Below are 18,737 nucleotides of genomic sequence, written 5' to 3' on the forward strand. Positions count from 1 at the left end.
TCCCCTGGCCTTCAGTCGAAAGACTAAGCCACTTCTTTTGAAAACATAGTCAAATATACACAGCTCTTAATAAAATAAAATAGTATTTTCATTTATATTAGATTAGATTTTTTCCCTGGCATTTTGGAAAAGCTTTTTTTTTTTTAACGTTCACTTCCATTTCGACGTCAAAATATACCGAAAAGTATAAGACCGTAAACGGTCACGCTAGATTTCCAGTGCTGGGAAAAAAGAGAAGAAGAAAAAAGAAGAGAAGATTTTACGCAGAAATAGTTAAATACAATTCAAGCGGCAGACCGTGCGCTAAAACCCACGAAAAAGGCAAGTATTTGAACAACTCTCCCGAAACAGCCGCCTTCGTTTTGGCGCTGTTTTTGTGTATGAGTGCGTGCGTGTAAAGAAAAAATGGATATATAGCGAATAGATAATAGGCAGAGAAGCATGTAGCATGTAGAACGTGTAACTGGCATCTGACTGAATGCATTTTTGTTGCTTCTTGCAGGTATTTAAATAAGAAACATGAGTGCGCCGAGTGAAGGCGGCGCGGGAGGTGCGGGAACGGGCAGCGGCGGAGGTACAGCTCCTGCCCCATCAGGTATGTGCAACGATATCAACTACATATATATGTATGTACATTCATATATTGGGCCGTGCATCGGTTGTGTGCGTGTGTGTATTGTGCGCAGTGTTTGTTTCGTATTCTCTTTTGTGCCTCACTTTCTCAGCAAATGCTGTTGCTGTACATAACTGTTGTGTGTATTTCTGTCTCTCTCTCTCTCTCTCTCTCTGTTTCTGTTACTGTCTTGTTGTTCTCGCGCCCTCGTCAATCGATAAATGTTAAATGGAAAAACATTTAAACTAAAATTGCACAAAATCAATTAAATTCAATTCACACACAGCAGCCACATTGAAAACCATTAAAATACGCACACACCTGCAGCCCCATGCATCATTATCATCATCAACAACAACAACAACATCATTATCATTATCAGCAGCAGCTGCCTCATCCTTGGTATCGCACACACATCCGCCCCTGCATCTGCGCGGCGTCATAAACAAATACTCATTGCCCCCCCATTTGCCCTCCGCAGCACACTCAACGGTGGCCGCAAAGATCACCCACGTGAAGACCGATGTCGGGGGATTGAACGTCGGCGTTGGGGGCATCTCCATCACCGGGACACCCATTCTTAGCGGCGGCACCATCAAGGTAGCCGCCAATACCGTGCAACAGACATCGCTGGGCGCCACTCCGATTGCCCTGAACACAGGACAGGCCACCACGGCGGCCTCCATACGGGCCATTGGCGCCGGTGGCCAGTCCACACAGGTGCGTGTCGTCATGCCCATGATCAAGCAGCTGGAGAATGTCACGGCCACGGGCCGCACTCAGATCACGGCCATACCAGCGGCTCCGGCGCGTAGCGTCTCCAATGCCTCCATCACCGTCACGCGGCCAGTCACGCAGGCCACTTATCTGCCGCGGGCCAGTGTCACGGCCACGCAGATGGGAGGCATGGGCCTGGGCTTGACGGCCGGCCAACGTCTGGTCACACCGCTACGGACGACATCCACCGGCTCGGCCACGGTGACGCCCACAGCTCCCACTGGGCTGAGCACAACGGGGGGATTTGTGCGCGGCACAGCGGCAACGGTTAGCCGCAGCGGCGTGGCCGTGTCCTCGCAGCAGTCATCAACAGTGATCTCGTCAAGCAATAACGCGGCCTGGATGCAGAGCACCACCGGGCAGATGCAGCTAATTCGTGCCATCCATCCGCCTCGCCAGAGGATAATCACCACCTCGGCGGGGGTAAGTAGTGCTAGTGTGGTCACGACCGGAGTCCAGGCGCCAACAGGTAAGACGAATTCAAGCCTTTCCTCGAGCCTCCCGCTCTAATCCGTGCTCCGATCTTTGCAGCTCTTTCCGTCTCCGCTGCCCAGCCTCTGGGACAGCAGCAGGCAACGGGCGGGCCGGGAGGAGGTCCCCAGGCATATGTGGCCACTGTTTTGCCTCCGCGGCAGCATCAGGCCACCCTAGTCTACTCCTCGAATATGTCGGCGGGTGGCCCCAACGTCAATCCCCAACCGGGCCAGCAATTCAATCCACGCTTCGCTGTGACGACACCCACGGCTGGAGGAGTCGTGACCACCACAACGCCAGGCGGCACCACAGTCACACCCCGACAGGTGCGGCCCATACCGCTGGGCAAGAGTTTCCCGGCCACCAAACTGAATACGACAAGCATCAGCATTCGCGCGCCCAGTATGCCACAGCTCAATGCCAGCGTCACGGCCTCACAGACGCCCGTGAGCGTGTCGGGGGGAGCGACAGTGGGACCGGGACGTGGTCCAGGCCTGGGAGGAACGGCCCTGACCACCAATGTGCCCACGCGTATCATACAGCTGCAGCAGCCTGGACCGGGGGCCACACAGCAGATTATCGGGGCGGGCGCCCGCCTGGCGGGCAATGTAATGCTGCAGCCCTTCCTCATGAGCACCTCGGCTGCCGCTAAGATGGGTAAGACCGAAGCTTGTGACGCCACAACGTATAAGCGAATCAATTTCAAACCCAAATCCTTTCCAGGCATTCGTCCGCCCGTAACTATGACGGCAAAGGTGCAGCCATCGCTCACGATCACGCAATTGAATCCGATTGGCAAACTCTCAACTCCAGGGGTAGGAGGAGGGGCACCCACCATGACGCCACAGGGCGTGGGCGTCGCCAGCATACAGGCTGTGCCCGTGCCAAGTGTTTCGGCCAGCGTCGTGAACCCGAATTCCGTCGGCGGCCAGGCCACAGCAGCGGCCGGCGGCGCCACAGTCCTGCCACTGACAATCAGTGGAAGAGGAGGAGGCCTCACGGGCACGCTAACGCCCATAAAGAATGCCAGCGGCATCACCGTGGGCAAAATGATGATGACCCCCGCCGTGGCAGCGGGTGGGGGGATGGGATCGGATGGAAGCGTTGGTCAGGGCGGGACAACGGTGACGGGATTCCCGCGTGCCTGGAACCCCGTGGTGGCCTCCCAAAGCCAACTGATGAAGGTGAGTGCTTGCTGGAGGAGGATTGGATTCCCTGGCCTCAAACGAGAGTTTCATTTCCACAGATCGATGACAAGGGCAGCTCTGCCACAATCTACTACGAATCGATGCCCGCCTCGGCCTCCACGGGCGTCCTCTCGCTGACCACAACAACCCTCACGCAGAGCACTCAGTCGCAGGCGCAGCTGGTAAGCAGTGCCGGCGGCAGCCTGTCCGTATCATCGTTGCCCTTTGCCAGCCATGCCCCAATGGGTGTCGGTGTCGGTGTGGGTGTGGGAGTGGGTGCTGGCGGACCGGGATCGCAGGCAACATTCACGGTGCTGCCATCGGGAGCCACGGTTGGAGGAGCCACCGGCGCCACACGCACCATTGGCCATCAGCAGCTGATTATACCGGCGGGAGGGAGCAGTGCACCACCCCAGCACATGGTCATACCGCTGCACACGTCCGTCAAGGTGACTACGGGCGGGGTTACCAGCCAACCGGCAACGATCAGCGGACCTGTTGGCGGCGGCGGTGGCGGCACACTCGTATCCAGCTTCATGGGGAAACGGGTGGCCGACGGATCGCCCATTCGCGCAGCCAAGAATCTGGGACCCACGCTCCTCTCGATGGCCAGCAACACGAGTGGACCCAATATCGTCTCGGCCGCTGGCTCCACATTCAATTTGCAGCCCGTTTCCGTGTCGGTGGCCTCGTCGGTGGCCGTCGCCAGCTCCGCTCTGACTGTGGAGGCCCTGGCCAAAAAAGAGCGCGAACGTGTGCCCCCAGCGGTAGTGGCAGCAGCGGCAGTGGTTAGAAATTTACGCGGCGAGTCGCCCGCCTCCTCAGATGGCTCCACCACAGTGTCGGCTAATTCTTCGCCAGGCGTCGATCAGCAGCAGCTGCAGGACCGGATTAGGGATCCCCAAGCAGCGGGTGCTGTGCCCAGCGGTCGCGACAATTCCACGCATTTTAATCCCATAAATGAGGTAACAGTTGAATATTCAATGCTGGATCTATAATTCTATATATGCTTTTGCCTCTTTTCCAGTTGTACGCGCACCAGTCGATGCAGCAGACCCTTGCCCATGCCTCGTTGGGCTCACGCGGCGGTGCGAGCGCCTTTGTGGATGTCCAAGCACCAACGCCACAGCAGCAGCAGCAGCTGTCACAGCAGTCAGGTCTCCTGGGGCATCTGGGATCAGCAGCACAATTGCAGCAGCAGCAGCAGGCAGCGGCAGCTGGACGAATGAATGGCACGGGCAGCAGCTCCAGTTCCAGCTACGATTGCTCTGTGAGAAAGAAGCCGCGACGTTCAACGTAAGCTAATATTGGATCTATGTATCTGTGTCCCAATCTAAAATCAACCCAATTCCACAGCAATGACAGCCAGCACTCGACCCAGAGTCAGGCCTCTCTATCGCTGCCGCCACCAACCGCAGAGCCGGCGGCAGCCACCGCCGCATCGTACATGCAGAAGCACAACAACGGCGGCCTGCTGGTGGCAGCCTCTGCGGGGCCCAGCGTAGCGCCCAACAGCAGCAGCAGCACTTCGGGAGACACCAATCATCGCACTAGTGCGCCCGCAGTGGCAGGGAATAAGGAGAATGCCAATCCCGTGGATTTTGTCCTGCGACGTCCACGCAATTGTTCGCTGCTGAATGTAAGCCCGACATTTGAGGGACTCTTGAGGGACAGACTCCAATTCATATTTGATCCTTTTGCAGACATACAAACCCACCCATAAGCTGGCCAACAATCATTTCCATCGCTATACGGATGTAAAGCCGCGCGAGGAGCGAGGCGCTTCGATCATTGATCTGGCCAATCAGCCAAATGTTCAGGGGAAAATCAATGGCTGGAAGCTGCATCATTTGCGCTCCCAAATGGAGGATTTGGTGCGACAACTAGACTCAAACTTGTATCTGAATTATTCCCCTAAGTAAATGTTCTTTCTTTGTTTTTCTTTTAGAACGAATCCGAGACGTTCAGCATGACCAAACTGGAGACCATGCTGAAGGAGCTCGAAAAGAACAAGGAGAAGAATAGCGAAATGGAGCGAGTCAGTGAGCTGCTGAAGGTAAATGCGCCGCAGTCGGACGGAGGCATGGTTACTAAACTGCTACTTTACTTGATCTTCCAGGGTAACATACAGCGCAGCAAGATCATCACCGAAGGCATCAACGAGTCACAGAATCAGCTGATGAAAATCTTTGAGCACAAACCTCATGTCTCGGACATCATAAATCGCTGCGCCTCGAAGCGCAATTTCAAGAAGCGCGATAAAATCTAAACGAATGGAGTTTCTGGATGGAATCGAATGGGATCTGTTGCTATTTGTAGATGTACATTTATATATATATGTATTTATAAGTATATTTAATCGAAGAATCAATTTGTAAGACAAAAAGCTTTTACAAAAAGGCCACACACAAAAAATGGGAGAATTCTAAAGCAAAATTCAAATATTTTTGTAATTTCTTAAGTACAAAAGAAAATACATAAAACACTCGCGTATGTAAAAAGGTTTATTGAAAATTCTGAACGTTTTACATGGGTGGTGGTGGCGGCACTCCGTTGAACAGGGAATGCATGCCCGGACGTGGGGGTCCTGGGATTGCGAAACCAGCGGGCGGACCCATGGCTCGGTGTAGATTCGGGGGCGGTGGCGGCAAAATCTTGGGCTCAAACTTGAAGGCAAACTGCAGGAAGAACTGTTTCGTGTCGCGGTTCCAGTGCGTCCAGAACTTGCCCTCGCTCTTCTCCACCTCACGGGACGGCACCTTGAAGCCGATTGTCTCGTACGGCTCGGAGGCAAACAGCAGATACTGCCATTTGCGGTCTGGGGGCTCGATCTTCTGCTCGTAGGCGGACATGAAGCGATGGCGCGGCACAATGGCCTCGGTTATCTCGGGATAATCGATTTGGAAGAGCAGCGACTGCTGGCCATTGCTCGGCTCACGCTGCTTGGTCACCCGGTAGCCGGGACGGCCGATTTTCACAAATTTCTTGGGCTCGACGCGCGGCTTTTCCGGTGCCAGCATCGAGGAGGGCGCCTCCTTGGCCTCTTTGGCGGCGCGCCGTGCCAGATTCTCCTGATGCTTCTTGCCCTGAGTGTGGGCCAGGTAGCTTCCCTCGTTGTTGTGCAGCGTCAAGCACAGTTTGCACTCGTACGAGCCCAGATGGTTCTTCATGAAGTACGGATCCTTGTTCAGGTCGATAGTCTCGAGGGCCAGCTGCCGCAGGCGCTCCTTGCGGTCGCGGTTGGTCTCCGACCAGGAGGCAACGCCACCGCTGCCGGTTTTGCCACCGGCACGATTTTGAAAGTCCATATTTTAAGTTTTTTTTAACAGGAAAGCCCGGAAAAATTGCTTTCCAGCCTCCGAAAATTGTTGTGGTTGTACAGAAAAGTAGTGCTGGTGAACGAAGTAAGTGAAAGGTCACACTGATTTTCTTGCCAACATGTCTTGCTCATACACTTTGCAAGTTTTTACTTTTTATAGTATTTCCTAGTAGATTCCAGTATATTTTAAGACGCCTTGTGGAGTCACCCTCTTGTCCATTCACCAATGTATAAATCAAATAGAAACGCTATTTAAAAACTAATTCGTAATCAGCCTGGGATTCCTGAACGTTTGCCATTAAAACATCACTTTTCTTTTTTAAATTTCGGAAAAAAGGCATTTCAAAAAGTGGATAACGGAGGTTTTTCATACAGGCGCTTATATGAAAAAAACGGCCAACAATTTTCGAGACGTACACAATTCCCCTTCAGGTGTCGCTTTTGGTAATTACATAAAAATGTAGTTACTATGTAGCAAACGCGTAGTTAGAGGGTAGTTACCATGTACGAAAATTAATTTCGTGTAAATTGTTTTTGCGAAAACCTATTTTATAAACACTTGTTTTAAGATGTGAACTTAAATTTAACCAGTCTTGTTGGAAATTGATTTCATAATTGGATAAAACTATGAGTTCAGAGTTGAGGGTCCTAGCTAGCTAGTAATATTCCACGGAATGTAAAAGTCGAGGAATATAGAACTTGAATTCGTCAGTATATTTACGGTATATTTTTAAAACGAGACGGTATATGTCGGTATATTTCTGAGAGTCTTATCCATAAGCGGCGGCCACACCATTTTTTTCCGAACGGTCGCACACTGCTCCAAATTGGTGACTGAGTTTTCGTATTTTTCTTTAAAAGTTGAATAATTTCGTCAAAACGTGAACAATTGTTGAATTAAAAGCGTTCTCGTAAAGTCTGTTCTGTGCACCAAAAGCTATCACATTTTGGCCAAGTTCAAGTGGCGGATGTGCCTAAACGGCGGCAGAAACTATTCAGCGATAGGCGTGCACATGCCGTTGGTGTAAGAACTCAGTGTTGTTGCGAAAATTACACCAAAACAGCCAGTTGCAAAGTACATAGCAGTGTCCTGAGTGTATTCGTGAAAATGAATGATCCGGGATTGGGTCCACCGCCGAAAATGGCCGATCCTAACCATGCGAGTCTCAGCAGCAAAGTTCTGTCGCTGCCGACGCCGCCGTCGCAGTCGCCAGCTGTGGGAAGTGCAACTCTGCCCAAACGCATTATCAAAAGAATACCTTTGGATTTCAACAAACTTCAGCAGTCCGGCTTGGACATAAAGCTGGCGGAAGCCTTGCGAAAGCAAACCACATCCGCAATGCCCACATCGATACCTTTTTCAGCTCCTGCTACCGCTACTGCTGCTTCTGCTGTTGCTGCAACATCAACTGCGCAGTCAACAGGGGCGAAGCCCACTGCCGTCGCTGCAGTCGCAGCCTCAATTGAACAAAAGCCAAAATCAGGTAAGAGAAAAATCCCCCCAAACAGCTGTTCATTGAAGAAAGCCCCTTAGTCGCATCGAATGACTTTTACCATTCCTATAACAAATATTTGACTCGTATCTCTGTTTGGGCCGCACCGTAAAATGCTACATCCGTGGCACTGCTGCTTGAGGTGACGCCTCAATCAGTGCGGGAGCTGACCTTATCTGAAGAGTGTGAGAGTTCGAGCAGGATCATGGTTTAGAAAAAGTTGTTGTTCCTCTCTTTTTGTTTTTTTTGTTGTCAATTTTTGCTTGTTTCCAAATGTCAAATACATGAATAAAAATGGCGAATTTCGGACGAGGCTGTTGAAGGGGCGGGCCTTTAAGCTTGGAATTACTTTATCATCCGGCAGTGTCAATCTAATTGCTTACAAAATTGTACAATAATAATATAGAAAAGTATCCCCTAAAAATAAAATAAATTTTTTTATTTTTAGTTAGTAAATGATACAGAAGTCCAATAAAATTAGTCCAATCCAATGATTTTTTAGGTTATATTTTGAAAGAAAAAAAAAAATATATCATAAAATAGATATATATATATATTTTTTTAATAATAAATAAAAAAAAATATATGAACCCAGAAATGCAGCCTAAATCGTTTGGATATACATATGTATTAATTAGTAAATTATTTATGAATATAAAAATTTACTAATTATGATTTATTGCGCTGTATTTCTAGGTTAAATTCATTTTTTTTTGAATCCCCTCTTTGTGGACACCCCTCAACAGAAACTTTGGATGCATTTATTTAGATTCTTTCGATGGTCTAGACGGTAAGAGTGCTGCGCGATTGAGGTTAGGGACTAGGATACGCCACACGCGGAAGACGGCTGGTTTTTTTTGGCCTGGGTTCAAGACCCAGCATGGTCTGTCTGTGTGTGTGTTAGTGTGTGTGAGTGCGGAAGAAAGGGAACGAGTGCTTTTACGGAGTACTTACTCTCCCACTCCTCCCCCTCGTTAAGCTCTCGTCTAGTCTGTTGCATGATGAAATTATGTGCATATATTGCAAGCATATCTTATAATTTCATCATGGTCTAGTGTTGTTTCAAGAGTGCGAACTACGTTCGAGCCCGCTTATAGTGGGGACTGTACTTTAGAGAGAGTCTAATGTCAAAGGCAAGGAATCCTTCTGGGTTCAATTATTCACCTTTTTTTTAAGACCTTTATATAGATAATGCTGTCAAGTGAAACTCGCGACACCTTTATCTAGATTCTTTCGATGGCATAACCTGCTAGCGTGCAGTGTAAATGGGGTTTTTGGGACATGTGCGGGCGGCGTCTGAGCGAGAGCCAATCACGAGACTCTAATTTTTGGCTCCGGTTCAAAACCCAGCATGGATGATGGTTCGTCCAAAGAGAGAGAGAGAGAGCGAGTTTTGTATTTTTTAGTGTCTGCACTCCCCCTCCCCCCCCCATTCCTGTGGGTCATGGTTTGCGACTTTTTATACCCGATACTCAAAATGAGTATTGGGGTATATTAGATTTGTGGTAAAAGTGGATGTGTGTAACGTCCAGAAGGAATCGTTTCCGACCCCATAAAGTATATATATTCTTGATCAGCATCAATAGCCAAGTCGATTGAGCCATGTCTGTCTGTCCGTCCGTCCGTTTGTCCGTCTGTCCGTCTGTCCGTCCGTCCGTCTGTCCGTCTGTCCGTCCCCTTCAGCGCCTAGTGCTCAAAGACTATAAGTGCTAGAGCAACGATGTTTTGGATCCAGACTTCTGTGATATGTCACTGCTACAAAAATATTTCAAAACTTCGCCCCGCCCACTTCCGCCCCCACAAAGGACGAAAATCTGTGGCATCCACATTTTTAAAGATACGATAAAACCAAAAACGCAGAATCGGTGAAGATGACCATATCTTCTACAGTGCAAAATCTGAACCAGATCGTATAATGATTTTAGCCAGAATCAAGAAAACAATTTCATTCTTTCTCGCTCTGTCTCTCTCTAACACACAGGTTTCATGGTCGGTTTTGTCAATTGCAAAATATGAGTTCAAGGATCTCAGAACCTATAAGAGCCAGAGCAACCAAAAATTTGTTATCCACACTCCTGTGATATCGGACCTTGACCGTTTCGTGTCCAAATTTCGCCACACCCCCTTCCGCCCCCGCAAAGGACGAAAATCTGAGGCATCCACAAATCTCAGAGACTATTAAGGCTAGAGTAACCAAATTTGGTATCCGCACTTCTGTTAGATCTCACTATAAAACGTATATCTCAGAATTTCGCCCCACACCCTTCCGCCTCCACAAAAGACGAAAATCTGTTGCATCCACAATATTGCACATTCGAGAAAACTAAAAACGCAGAATCATAGATAATGACCATATCTATCAGATTGCTGAATCTGGATCAGATCAGATCATTTTTATAGCCAAAAGGAACAAATCAATTTGCACTGGCTACGCAGCGCCCGACGTCACGCTCAGACTGATTTTCTGTCTCTCTCGCACGCACTCCTTGTCGTGTCGTTTAATATTAGCGGCGTCTGCCGGAGGAGAGTCATACTGACTTAGTATCGGGTATAACCGTAGAGTTGCGGTCTCCGCAGCAACTCACAACGTTCCCCCTCGTTATGTTTTAAAATTGTAAACTTTTCAAATATATATACATATATCTAATGTGTATTTGTTTTCCATTACCAGCTCCACCAGCTAAAAAAAGGCGATCCAACATCTCGAATTACATAGAAAAAGTGATACCCGAACAAATAGTGGCCGAACGGACGCAGCATGTCAAGACCCTGATCAAGAACCGGATTCTGAACAAGGGCAAGTCGACGATCACGACCACGACCACGCTGAACCATCCAAAGACATCAACAGGCACAATGACGGCACCAAAGGCGTCACCATTCTCTGCCCTGGGGTCAGGGATGTCGTCAAGTGTCTTTGTGTCGCCCATAGCCAAGGCGAATGTGACAGCACGGTCGAAGCAGCCGCCGCTGCTGCTGAATTTGGTCAATCAGTTGCCCAAGCATCGAGCCATGTGCGTGCCCAGCATGCAGTTGAGCAGGCAGCAGGAACCACAGGAGCCACAGCCACAGCCGCAGTGGCAGGCGCCACTGATCCACAAGGCCCCATCGCCGCCGCTGATTGTGTTGGAGAACAAGGTGCTGGCGCCCGAGGAGAAGATCGATTTGAGTGATCTGCGCCTGCCTAGCGCTGCTGCACAGGGCAGACCTCAGGGGAGGCCAGTGCCAGAGATGGCCCGACGGGTGCAGGCCTATCCCAGTCCCAGCTCATCCAAGGCCGCCAAGACCAAGGTGATTCTGAGTGCCAACAAGCTGAAGGTGTCGCGGGAGAAGCTCGCCGAGATGGCCAAAGAGATACACAACCAGGTAAAGCAGGTGGAAAAGCCACCAGTTCCTGACAAAGTGTCCCCAAGAAAAGCCCCCGAAACCCCAGATGAAGTTAGTCCCATTCTTGTCAGTCTATCACCGTCCCCATCTCCACTCTCTGTGCCGTCACCGCCTCATAGTCCTGCTCCAGCTCCGGCTCCAAAATTACTCTCTGCTGTGGATTTTATAACCCAACTGGCCGCCGAAAATCCGATGGGTGAGGGCAGCTTCACAGAACTGTCGCTAGAAGAGCAAATGCTGAATGCTCTCTTCGACTCCAGAGGTTGCTGCAGACAGCCCTCTGTCGAGGAGAAGCCAACAGAATCGCCGGTGCAGAAGAGCCAGGACACCAGAGAGCCCGAAGAAGAGTTGCCGATTGGAAAGATTTTGAAGCTGGAGGAAATGGACATACTGCACGCCACATTGGATGTGAATGAGGATAGCGAGAGTGTTCTGCGGTTCAGTCCGAATGCGATAAAGCTGCAGAAGAGCGCGGTGGCGCGCAGGGACCCACCAGAAGCCAACATGAGGCTCATTTTAAAGCAGCCAAATCTGGTCCAGCCGAGTTTAGCTCCTAGTAATGTCTCCAAAGATGGGCCAGCAAAGGCAGTGGAAACAAACAAAGAAATGTCCCAAGACGCAGCAGGAATGGCAGAGAAAACAGCCAGTCAACTGCCCAAAGATGTAGCGGGAACGGCGGAGAAAACAGCCAGTCAACTGGCCAAAGATGCAGCAGGATTGGCAGAGAAAACAGCCAGTCAACTGGCCAAAGATGTAGCGGGAATGGCGGAGAAAACAGCCAGGGAAATGTCCAAAGATGTAGCGGGAATGGCGGAGAAAACAGCCAGGGAAATGTCCAAAGATGTAGCGGTAATGGCGGAGAAAACAGCCAGTCAACTGGCCAAAGATGAAGCTGGAATGATGGAGAAAACAGCCAGGGAACTGTCCAAAGATAAAGCAGGAATATCGGCAACAGAAGCCAGCAGTGTACCTCATCTCCAGTCAAGCCCAGCTCCAGAGGCAGCCGCCAGCAAGGAAAAGGAGGACAAGCCGCCACCACCACCGGCCAAGCGGGTGCCAAGGTTTAAAAAGGGAAAAGTTAATTTAGTCCAACGCTCGAAGCGAGCCAATCTACCCAAACCAAAAGAGGCTCTGCCTGACAAGGAGCTAAACGAGAAGGAGGTGGGGAAGGAGAAGGAGGAGGAGGAACCCACAATAGATCAGAGTTTACTCGAGGACAGTTTTGGAAGGCGAGAAGTCGAGGTAATTAAACAAGCGGATGATAGCATAACAGCTAAAGAGAAAGTAAACCTTCATTTATCTATTGCTAAAAGCAATCTGCAGGCCCATGCAGATGACGGGGAGGGGGAGAATGTAGCCAGGGAAGCAAACAAAGAAGAACAGTCCAAGAAATCAGATCCCGAAAAGATACTAGTCATCAAAGGACCGGTGGAGCTGGTAGCACAAGAGGACTCGCCACCAAAACCCTCAACAGAACGTGATCTCAACCAGCTCCATCATCCACCAAAAATGCCAAAGAATAAAGAACAAAGAACAAGTAAATCGAACAACAACGAAGATCAACCAGAACCTGCCACAACGAGCAGCAGCAATGTGTCCCTCCTGTTGGATGTCCTCAATCAGGAGCCACCGGCAGCACAGGGTGAAGCCCTGCTACCATTTCGTAAGCAGTCCCAGTCTCTGTCTGAGACCCCATCCCAGTCCAGTGAATCCACTGGAATCCAGAATTTAGTGAGCCATTTGTCGGCAGAGAAGATCATGCCGCAGATCAAGAGGGTTTCACCCAACCCAACTCCCACTTCCAACCAGCCAGTGCCCCGCAAGAAACTAGTTAAGACACGACCTGTACTCAACAAAAGACCACCACGTTTCGGTTCCATGGGATCTGGACACCCGATCAGTGTTAGCGGAGAAGTAGGAGGAGCAGGAGGAGGAGCAGGTGCAGCAGCAGGACGCATCGCCACTTCCAGCACCAGCGATGATGATAGATCCGTGTTCCTGGGCTTTGACAACAAAGAGGAGTTTCAAACTGTCAAAGATGCCATCCTCCAGCATGTCAAACAAATGCCGTTTAACGAAACGGATGTCAGTGATGATGCCACGCCAGACTACGACGAGACAGAGGAGGAACAACAGGAGACCCACAAGAAATCATCCAATGAAGGCACCAAGGACTTAAACGAAGCAGAAGCCTCGGACAATAGGTCCAATGCTAGCCCGATGCAGTTTGAAACACTTCCTGCAACGGACGTGGTTGAAGCATGCAAAGAAGATGCCCCAAAATGTGAAGCTGCACCGGAAATGTATACGAAACAAGACATGAATGTGCCACCAGATCCCCAGATACAATCGGATGCCATTACCCCTGCAAATGAAGGCTCATCGGAGACACCAATCATCGAAGAAAGTCCAGAAATAACTGCATTTGCAGAAGGAAGTAAAAGCGAAAAGGAACAAGATTCCAGTGAATCAAAAACCAACCAGATGGAACCAGACCTCCAGGAGACTGCAACAATAGAGGATGAACCACCGTCGGTGGAGGCGACAGGCAAGGTTAAGCCACGAGGCAGACCAAAAAACTCAACCACTTCATCACCAGCCATGGCTACGACTAAGGCTAATTGTACAGAAAGGCCCGAGAACAGTACCTCAGATGTAACCAATGAAGCAGCCACATCGTCCAGTGCCAAAAGAAAGCGCGCATCTAGAAGTCATTCCCCCCAGTCAGTCGAGCCCAATGATGCGGCAGAGCCCCCACAGTCGGTGGCAGATGGCACGCCATCAGTGAGCTCCAATCGGAAGCGACAATCGAGGCTCAGTTCCCCCACAGCAACGCCCAAAGTGCCGGCCAAGCGAGGCAGGAAAAGTCTAGCTGCTGTGGCTGAAGCAGCTCGAACAACGACGCCAACGTCTGAAACTCGAGGTAAATTGCAGGAGGAGGAGAAGGCCGTAGAGGCAACGCCAGCGAGGAAAAGAGGTCGACCCAAGCAAGCCACGAAATTGGATTCCGAGGAGCAGGATGTGGCAAGCAATGGGGAGGCCGCACCAAACACAAAAGATGCCTTCCCAATGCGCCTGCTGCTCATCCGCAAGCGGGAACAGCTGGAAACCAACGAAGAACTCCATCAGGAGGGCCAAGGAAAGGGAGCCATCCAGTGTGGCCTGTGCCTGTTCCGCACCACCAAAGACCATTGGTCCACACATCTGAGGCAGCACTACGGTGTGGGTTGGGTCCTCACTGGAGAAGAGCCGCAGCAGCGGGTAAGGATAAATGACGATATATTCCTATTGTGGCTAAGTTTTTATTCCACTTTTTGTAGACTCTTTCGCGACAAGATGTTCTGAAAATGATGAAAGGCCACCTCAAAGATGGCCTCTCCACGTACTTAGTCTGTCGCCTCTGTGATCGCCAGTTGGGCTCTGGCCTGGGCATGTTGACGCACCTGGAAGCCTGCGGGGACAACAATCGGCCGCAGTGCCAGTACTGTAAGCGCAGCTACTCGAAGCTCTATCTCCGCAGCCATGAGCCATCCTGTCGACAACGTCCCAATGCCCAGCAGCGGCAGGAGAACGAGGATAGACCAGAGGCAGAGGCCGACACAACAGCTGCCGTAGCAAGCGAAAGCAAGCCGAAATCCGATAGTCCATCGCCCTTCTGTAATGCAGATTGGATAAAGCGTCTGATGCTCATCCGCAAGCGGGAACAGCTGGACTCCAACGAAGAGCTCCATGAAAAGGGCGAAGAGAAGGGACCCCTCCAGTGTGGCCTGTGCCTGGCACACACCACCAAGGACCAGTGGCACACGCATCTGAGGAAGCACTACGGCGTGGGCTGGCAAACAGGAAAAGAGCCACAGACCCTCACCCGCCAAAGTGTGCTCGGGATGATGATTGCTTTCCTCAAGCAAGGCCATGCGAAGCATTTGGAGTGTCGCATGTGCGGCCGCCAGTTGGGCTCCGGCCTGGGCATGTTGATGCATCTGGAGACGTGTGGCAGCAACGATCGGCTGGAGTGCCAGCACTGCAAGCGCAGCTACACGCGGCTCTATCATCCCGCGCATGAAAAAACCTGTCGGAAGCGTCCTGGCATCCAGCAGAAGGACGAGCCAGCAGCCGCAGCCGCAGCAGAAGCCACTGGCCCGGTATACACGAATGCTGGCTATGCCAAGCGCAAGTCCACCATCAGGTAAGAAGTGAAAAATTCACTTCCTTTTACTCTTTCATTCATCTCTTTATTGGGTATTTTCCAGAGCCGAAAAAAAGTTGAAGAAAATTGAGGCGGAACTGAAAACCCAAGAAAGGAATGACAATCCGAAAGGCGATTTTGAAGGCGATTCATCCGACTACGACATGAACAAAGACAAAGAGTCCTCGGAGGAATACGATACGGAAGCGGTCGATTCCAATGAGGATGCTGCACAGACAGAGGACGATGTCAGCGCCAGTAATACGCGCAAATCGAAGCTGATTAAACGCACCAAGCGAACGAAGACGGACGGTGGGAAAAGCATGCGGAGTAACAAGCTAACGGGAGGAACTAATTGTCAGCCATGTAAGCATTAAATATATTAAATGATGCATTAAATATATTGTATTTTATCCATGATCCATGCCCAGTATTCTCCCGCTATGCCAAGCTGAAGGAAAAGGTGGAACAAAAGTGGAATCAATTGTGAGTAGTCTTCCCAATTTATTTAGTTGCATATAAATGATATTTGATCTTTCCTCAAAGCACCGATAAAAACTATGCTGCAGAGGCCTTGTATCCACAGCTGACACCAGGCTATGTTAAACTCTCGCCGGAAGAGGCCAGCGAACTATTGCCTGCCAAGGATAACCGATCCATGCGCTATGCATACGGCAATGCTGCAACTGCAGACGATTGGCGTCAGATGGAACCGCTAGAGAGCTTCCAGACAGCCGGTAAGTGTGTGAGACTCTTGTGAGAAAGGAACATTCAATTGATGAAAGATCTCCTTGGACAGATGAGCATATTGGCTATTTGGGGGCACCCGTCAAACAACTTGCCTGGGCACCCCTGCCGCCGACGGTCGTCGAACAGTATTTGCTGTGCTCCTTCCGCAAAGAGATGCTGGAGCATGCGAAGCACAAGCCGGAGGCGCCGGAGGCGGACCTGTTAATGCTGCTCAAGTGTCAGCTGTCGGAAAGCGAGGAGCGGCGAGGCGTGTGGCCCCTGGAAACACGCCTGCACTATGCGATACGTGTGCCCAGTGGGCCCGTTCATAGCTTTGCATTTATGCCCAGCGGCGGGTATGATAAGTCGGCCAATCGTTTGGGTCTGCTGGCGGTGGCTAGTACTCAGAGTGATGTGAACATCTATGCCCTGCCCCTGAACCTGGAAGATGAGGCAAAGAGGCATGTTGTTATTGAATTGCAGCCATCGCTGACCCTCACCTTGGATGTGAATAATCCTGTTACGGATCTGTGCACTAAAATCTGTTGGTCTGAGGTGAGTTTTTGGCTCCAATCAGAAGCCGATCAGATCTATTGACCTGATGATATTTATATGTGTGATTTTCAGGCCTCTGGTCACAATTTCTTGGCGACTGGCTATTTCAGTGGCAACGTTGCCTTCTGGGACATTTCTGATGAGGAGGGCATCAATTGCTTCAAACGGAACGGTCGCATACATTTTGTGCCTTTGCACTATTTCTACTTTGGCGAACACAATATACAAAGTATGTTCCTACTCCTGTGGATTTATTTAAAAGATTTATTGATTTTAAAACCCCCGTTTCCGCCCTTTCAGCTGTGGAGCTTCACTACGATACAAATGGACCACGTTGGCTGGCCATTGGCACTTCAACGCGTAAATTATGGATCTATGATATCATCAACTGGACGCAGTCGCTGCCACTGAACGAAGACTCCATCGCCAATCTGTATCTGGCCAACGTTAGCTGGCCACCCATCTGGGAAACGCTGGTCGTTGGCTGCAGTGATGTCCAGCGACGCTGTAAGGCTGCTGCTTATTTGTTTCTCTCTTTCGTTCGTTCTTTAAGCTTCTATTTCTTGCAGTCTACTCCCGCTTGATAACGCTCAGTCCAACGGGCATCTTGTTTAACAATAAAACCGTCGACTACACGGTTAGCTCTGCGCGAGCCATGCACTTCAATGTGCGTGAGAATGTACTAGTGGTGGGCACCGACAACGGCGATTTGGTGTTTCTCAATACCCGAGAGCTCAACGCGGAGCCCATACTGCTGAAGATGACGAGCAAATGTCGTGCCGTGTCCAGCAGCAATTTGTGCAACCTGAACACGGAATCGACCCCTGCTCCGGATAAACCAATAACTACCGAAGACTTTCTACAGGATTTTGGCTTGAACGTCAAGCCGTTGGCTGGGGTGGGCAAATCGCAGAAGAATGCCTACATCGATCCGAAGCGACTGCCCAAACCCTACGAGCTTTTGGCCATGACGCGTTTGAACACGGTTCGCTGCAATTGGAACAGCCCCGCACGCAGTTGGGTCGCCGTTGGGGCCGAGCACGGTCTGCTGCGGATCGTCCATTTCAATCGGGATAAGTTCTTTTAGCGGCACATCCTATAATAGACACAGATCTGAGAGTATATTACTTTCTGATTGATTTGTTTAGCTAGTTTTACAATGCACTCGATGGATAATCATAGTTGTAATTTAATTATAGCTCTTGTTAAATTGTATATTTCCTATATATTTTATATGGATTAGATATTTATACCTTTAACCTGCTTGGCAAAACTAATTATAAAATAAATATTTTTTGTACAATATTTATAACCCATTAAGTTGTAATGCTGTTGTACTCAAATAGGTTCGTTTTGTGCTGAAAAGTCGAGCCCTCCGAGTCGATATAGCATGGCCCGTCTGTCCCTTCCGATGAGCGCACAATTTGAAAGATACGAGTAAACTAAAAACGCGGAGTCACAGATAATGACCATATCTAGCAGATAGCTGAATCTGAATAGCCAAAGTATAGCCAAAAGGAAGAAATCCATTTGCAGTGGCTACGCAGCGCTCTACACGTTCTGGCCGAGTGCAATGTGATCGCCCTCTGACGGAGGGTAGCTGTACTGACTGAGTATCGGCTATAAAAGTAGAGTCGCGGACGTACCTGCTTTCCCTCTCGCTTATGTCATATTGGTGGGTGCTTAAGTCATATTCAATTCATTTTGTCCTGTAATAAACGAAGCTGATATAATCTAACTAAATTGAATATCAATTTTAAGAGCTACTTCCACAAGGATATGCCGTTCTTCCGCAGTGAATGATCAAACAGCGCCAGGGGGCGCACACTCGCCAACAGGTGTCTGTTCGATCGCCATTTGCATTAGAAAGAGAAAGACAAACATTCCATTGAGTCTCTCTTTCACTTTCCTTCAGCAGTACTTTTTGCAAGCAGCGAGAAGCTAAGCAAAAGCAAATGCAAATTTCCAATAGGCATGCAGTTAGGATGCGGCGCCCGGTGGCCAGAGAGGATTGAAT

The 18,737-nt window shown here is 49.9% G+C and overlaps 3 protein-coding genes across 6 annotated transcripts; 2 read left to right on the plus strand and 1 right to left on the minus strand.

Annotated features, from left to right (window-relative positions):
• Positions 1-217: 217 nt before the first annotated feature.
• LOC108152579 (mucin-19) lies at positions 218-5,544 on the plus strand. Of its 4 annotated transcripts, none has more exons than XM_017282016.2 (11): positions 218-321; positions 503-595; positions 903-1,859; positions 1,922-2,521; positions 2,588-3,048; positions 3,111-4,016; positions 4,079-4,347; positions 4,408-4,690; positions 4,755-4,925; positions 5,000-5,107; positions 5,171-5,544. In XM_017282016.2, the coding sequence occupies exons 2-11, from the start codon at positions 520-522 to the stop codon at positions 5,318-5,320; spliced, it is 3,981 nt and encodes a 1,326-aa protein (XP_017137505.1). In that variant the 5' UTR covers positions 218-321; positions 503-519; the 3' UTR covers positions 5,321-5,544. The 4 variants fall into 4 exon arrangements, with proteins under 4 accessions (XP_017137505.1, XP_017137506.1, XP_017137507.1 ...); XM_017282017.2 differs by having other exon boundaries at positions 996-1,859; XM_017282018.2 differs by having other exon boundaries at positions 999-1,859.
• On the minus strand, positions 5,538-6,448 carry LOC108152580 (splicing factor 3A subunit 2). The gene has a single exon (XM_017282021.2). It carries the CDS (start codon positions 6,357-6,359, stop codon positions 5,577-5,579), a length of 783 nt encoding a protein of 260 aa, XP_017137510.1. The 5' UTR covers positions 6,360-6,448; the 3' UTR covers positions 5,538-5,576.
• A 712-nt stretch (positions 6,449-7,160) lies between these two features.
• LOC108152324 (titin) lies at positions 7,161-18,463 on the plus strand. Its single transcript, XM_017281570.2, has 10 exons — positions 7,161-7,854; positions 10,535-14,511; positions 14,571-15,436; positions 15,501-15,802; positions 15,868-15,922; positions 15,983-16,173; positions 16,236-16,720; positions 16,793-16,949; positions 17,021-17,227; positions 17,290-18,463. Exons 1-10 carry the CDS (start codon positions 7,479-7,481, stop codon positions 17,805-17,807), a joined length of 7,134 nt encoding a protein of 2,377 aa, XP_017137059.1. The 5' UTR covers positions 7,161-7,478; the 3' UTR covers positions 17,808-18,463.
• The last annotated feature ends 274 nt before the right edge of the window (positions 18,464-18,737 follow it).

This window comes from Drosophila miranda, chromosome XR (assembly GCF_003369915.1).
Source record: "Drosophila miranda strain MSH22 chromosome XR, D.miranda_PacBio2.1, whole genome shotgun sequence".
Taxonomy (NCBI): Eukaryota; Metazoa; Arthropoda; class Insecta; order Diptera; family Drosophilidae; genus Drosophila; species Drosophila miranda.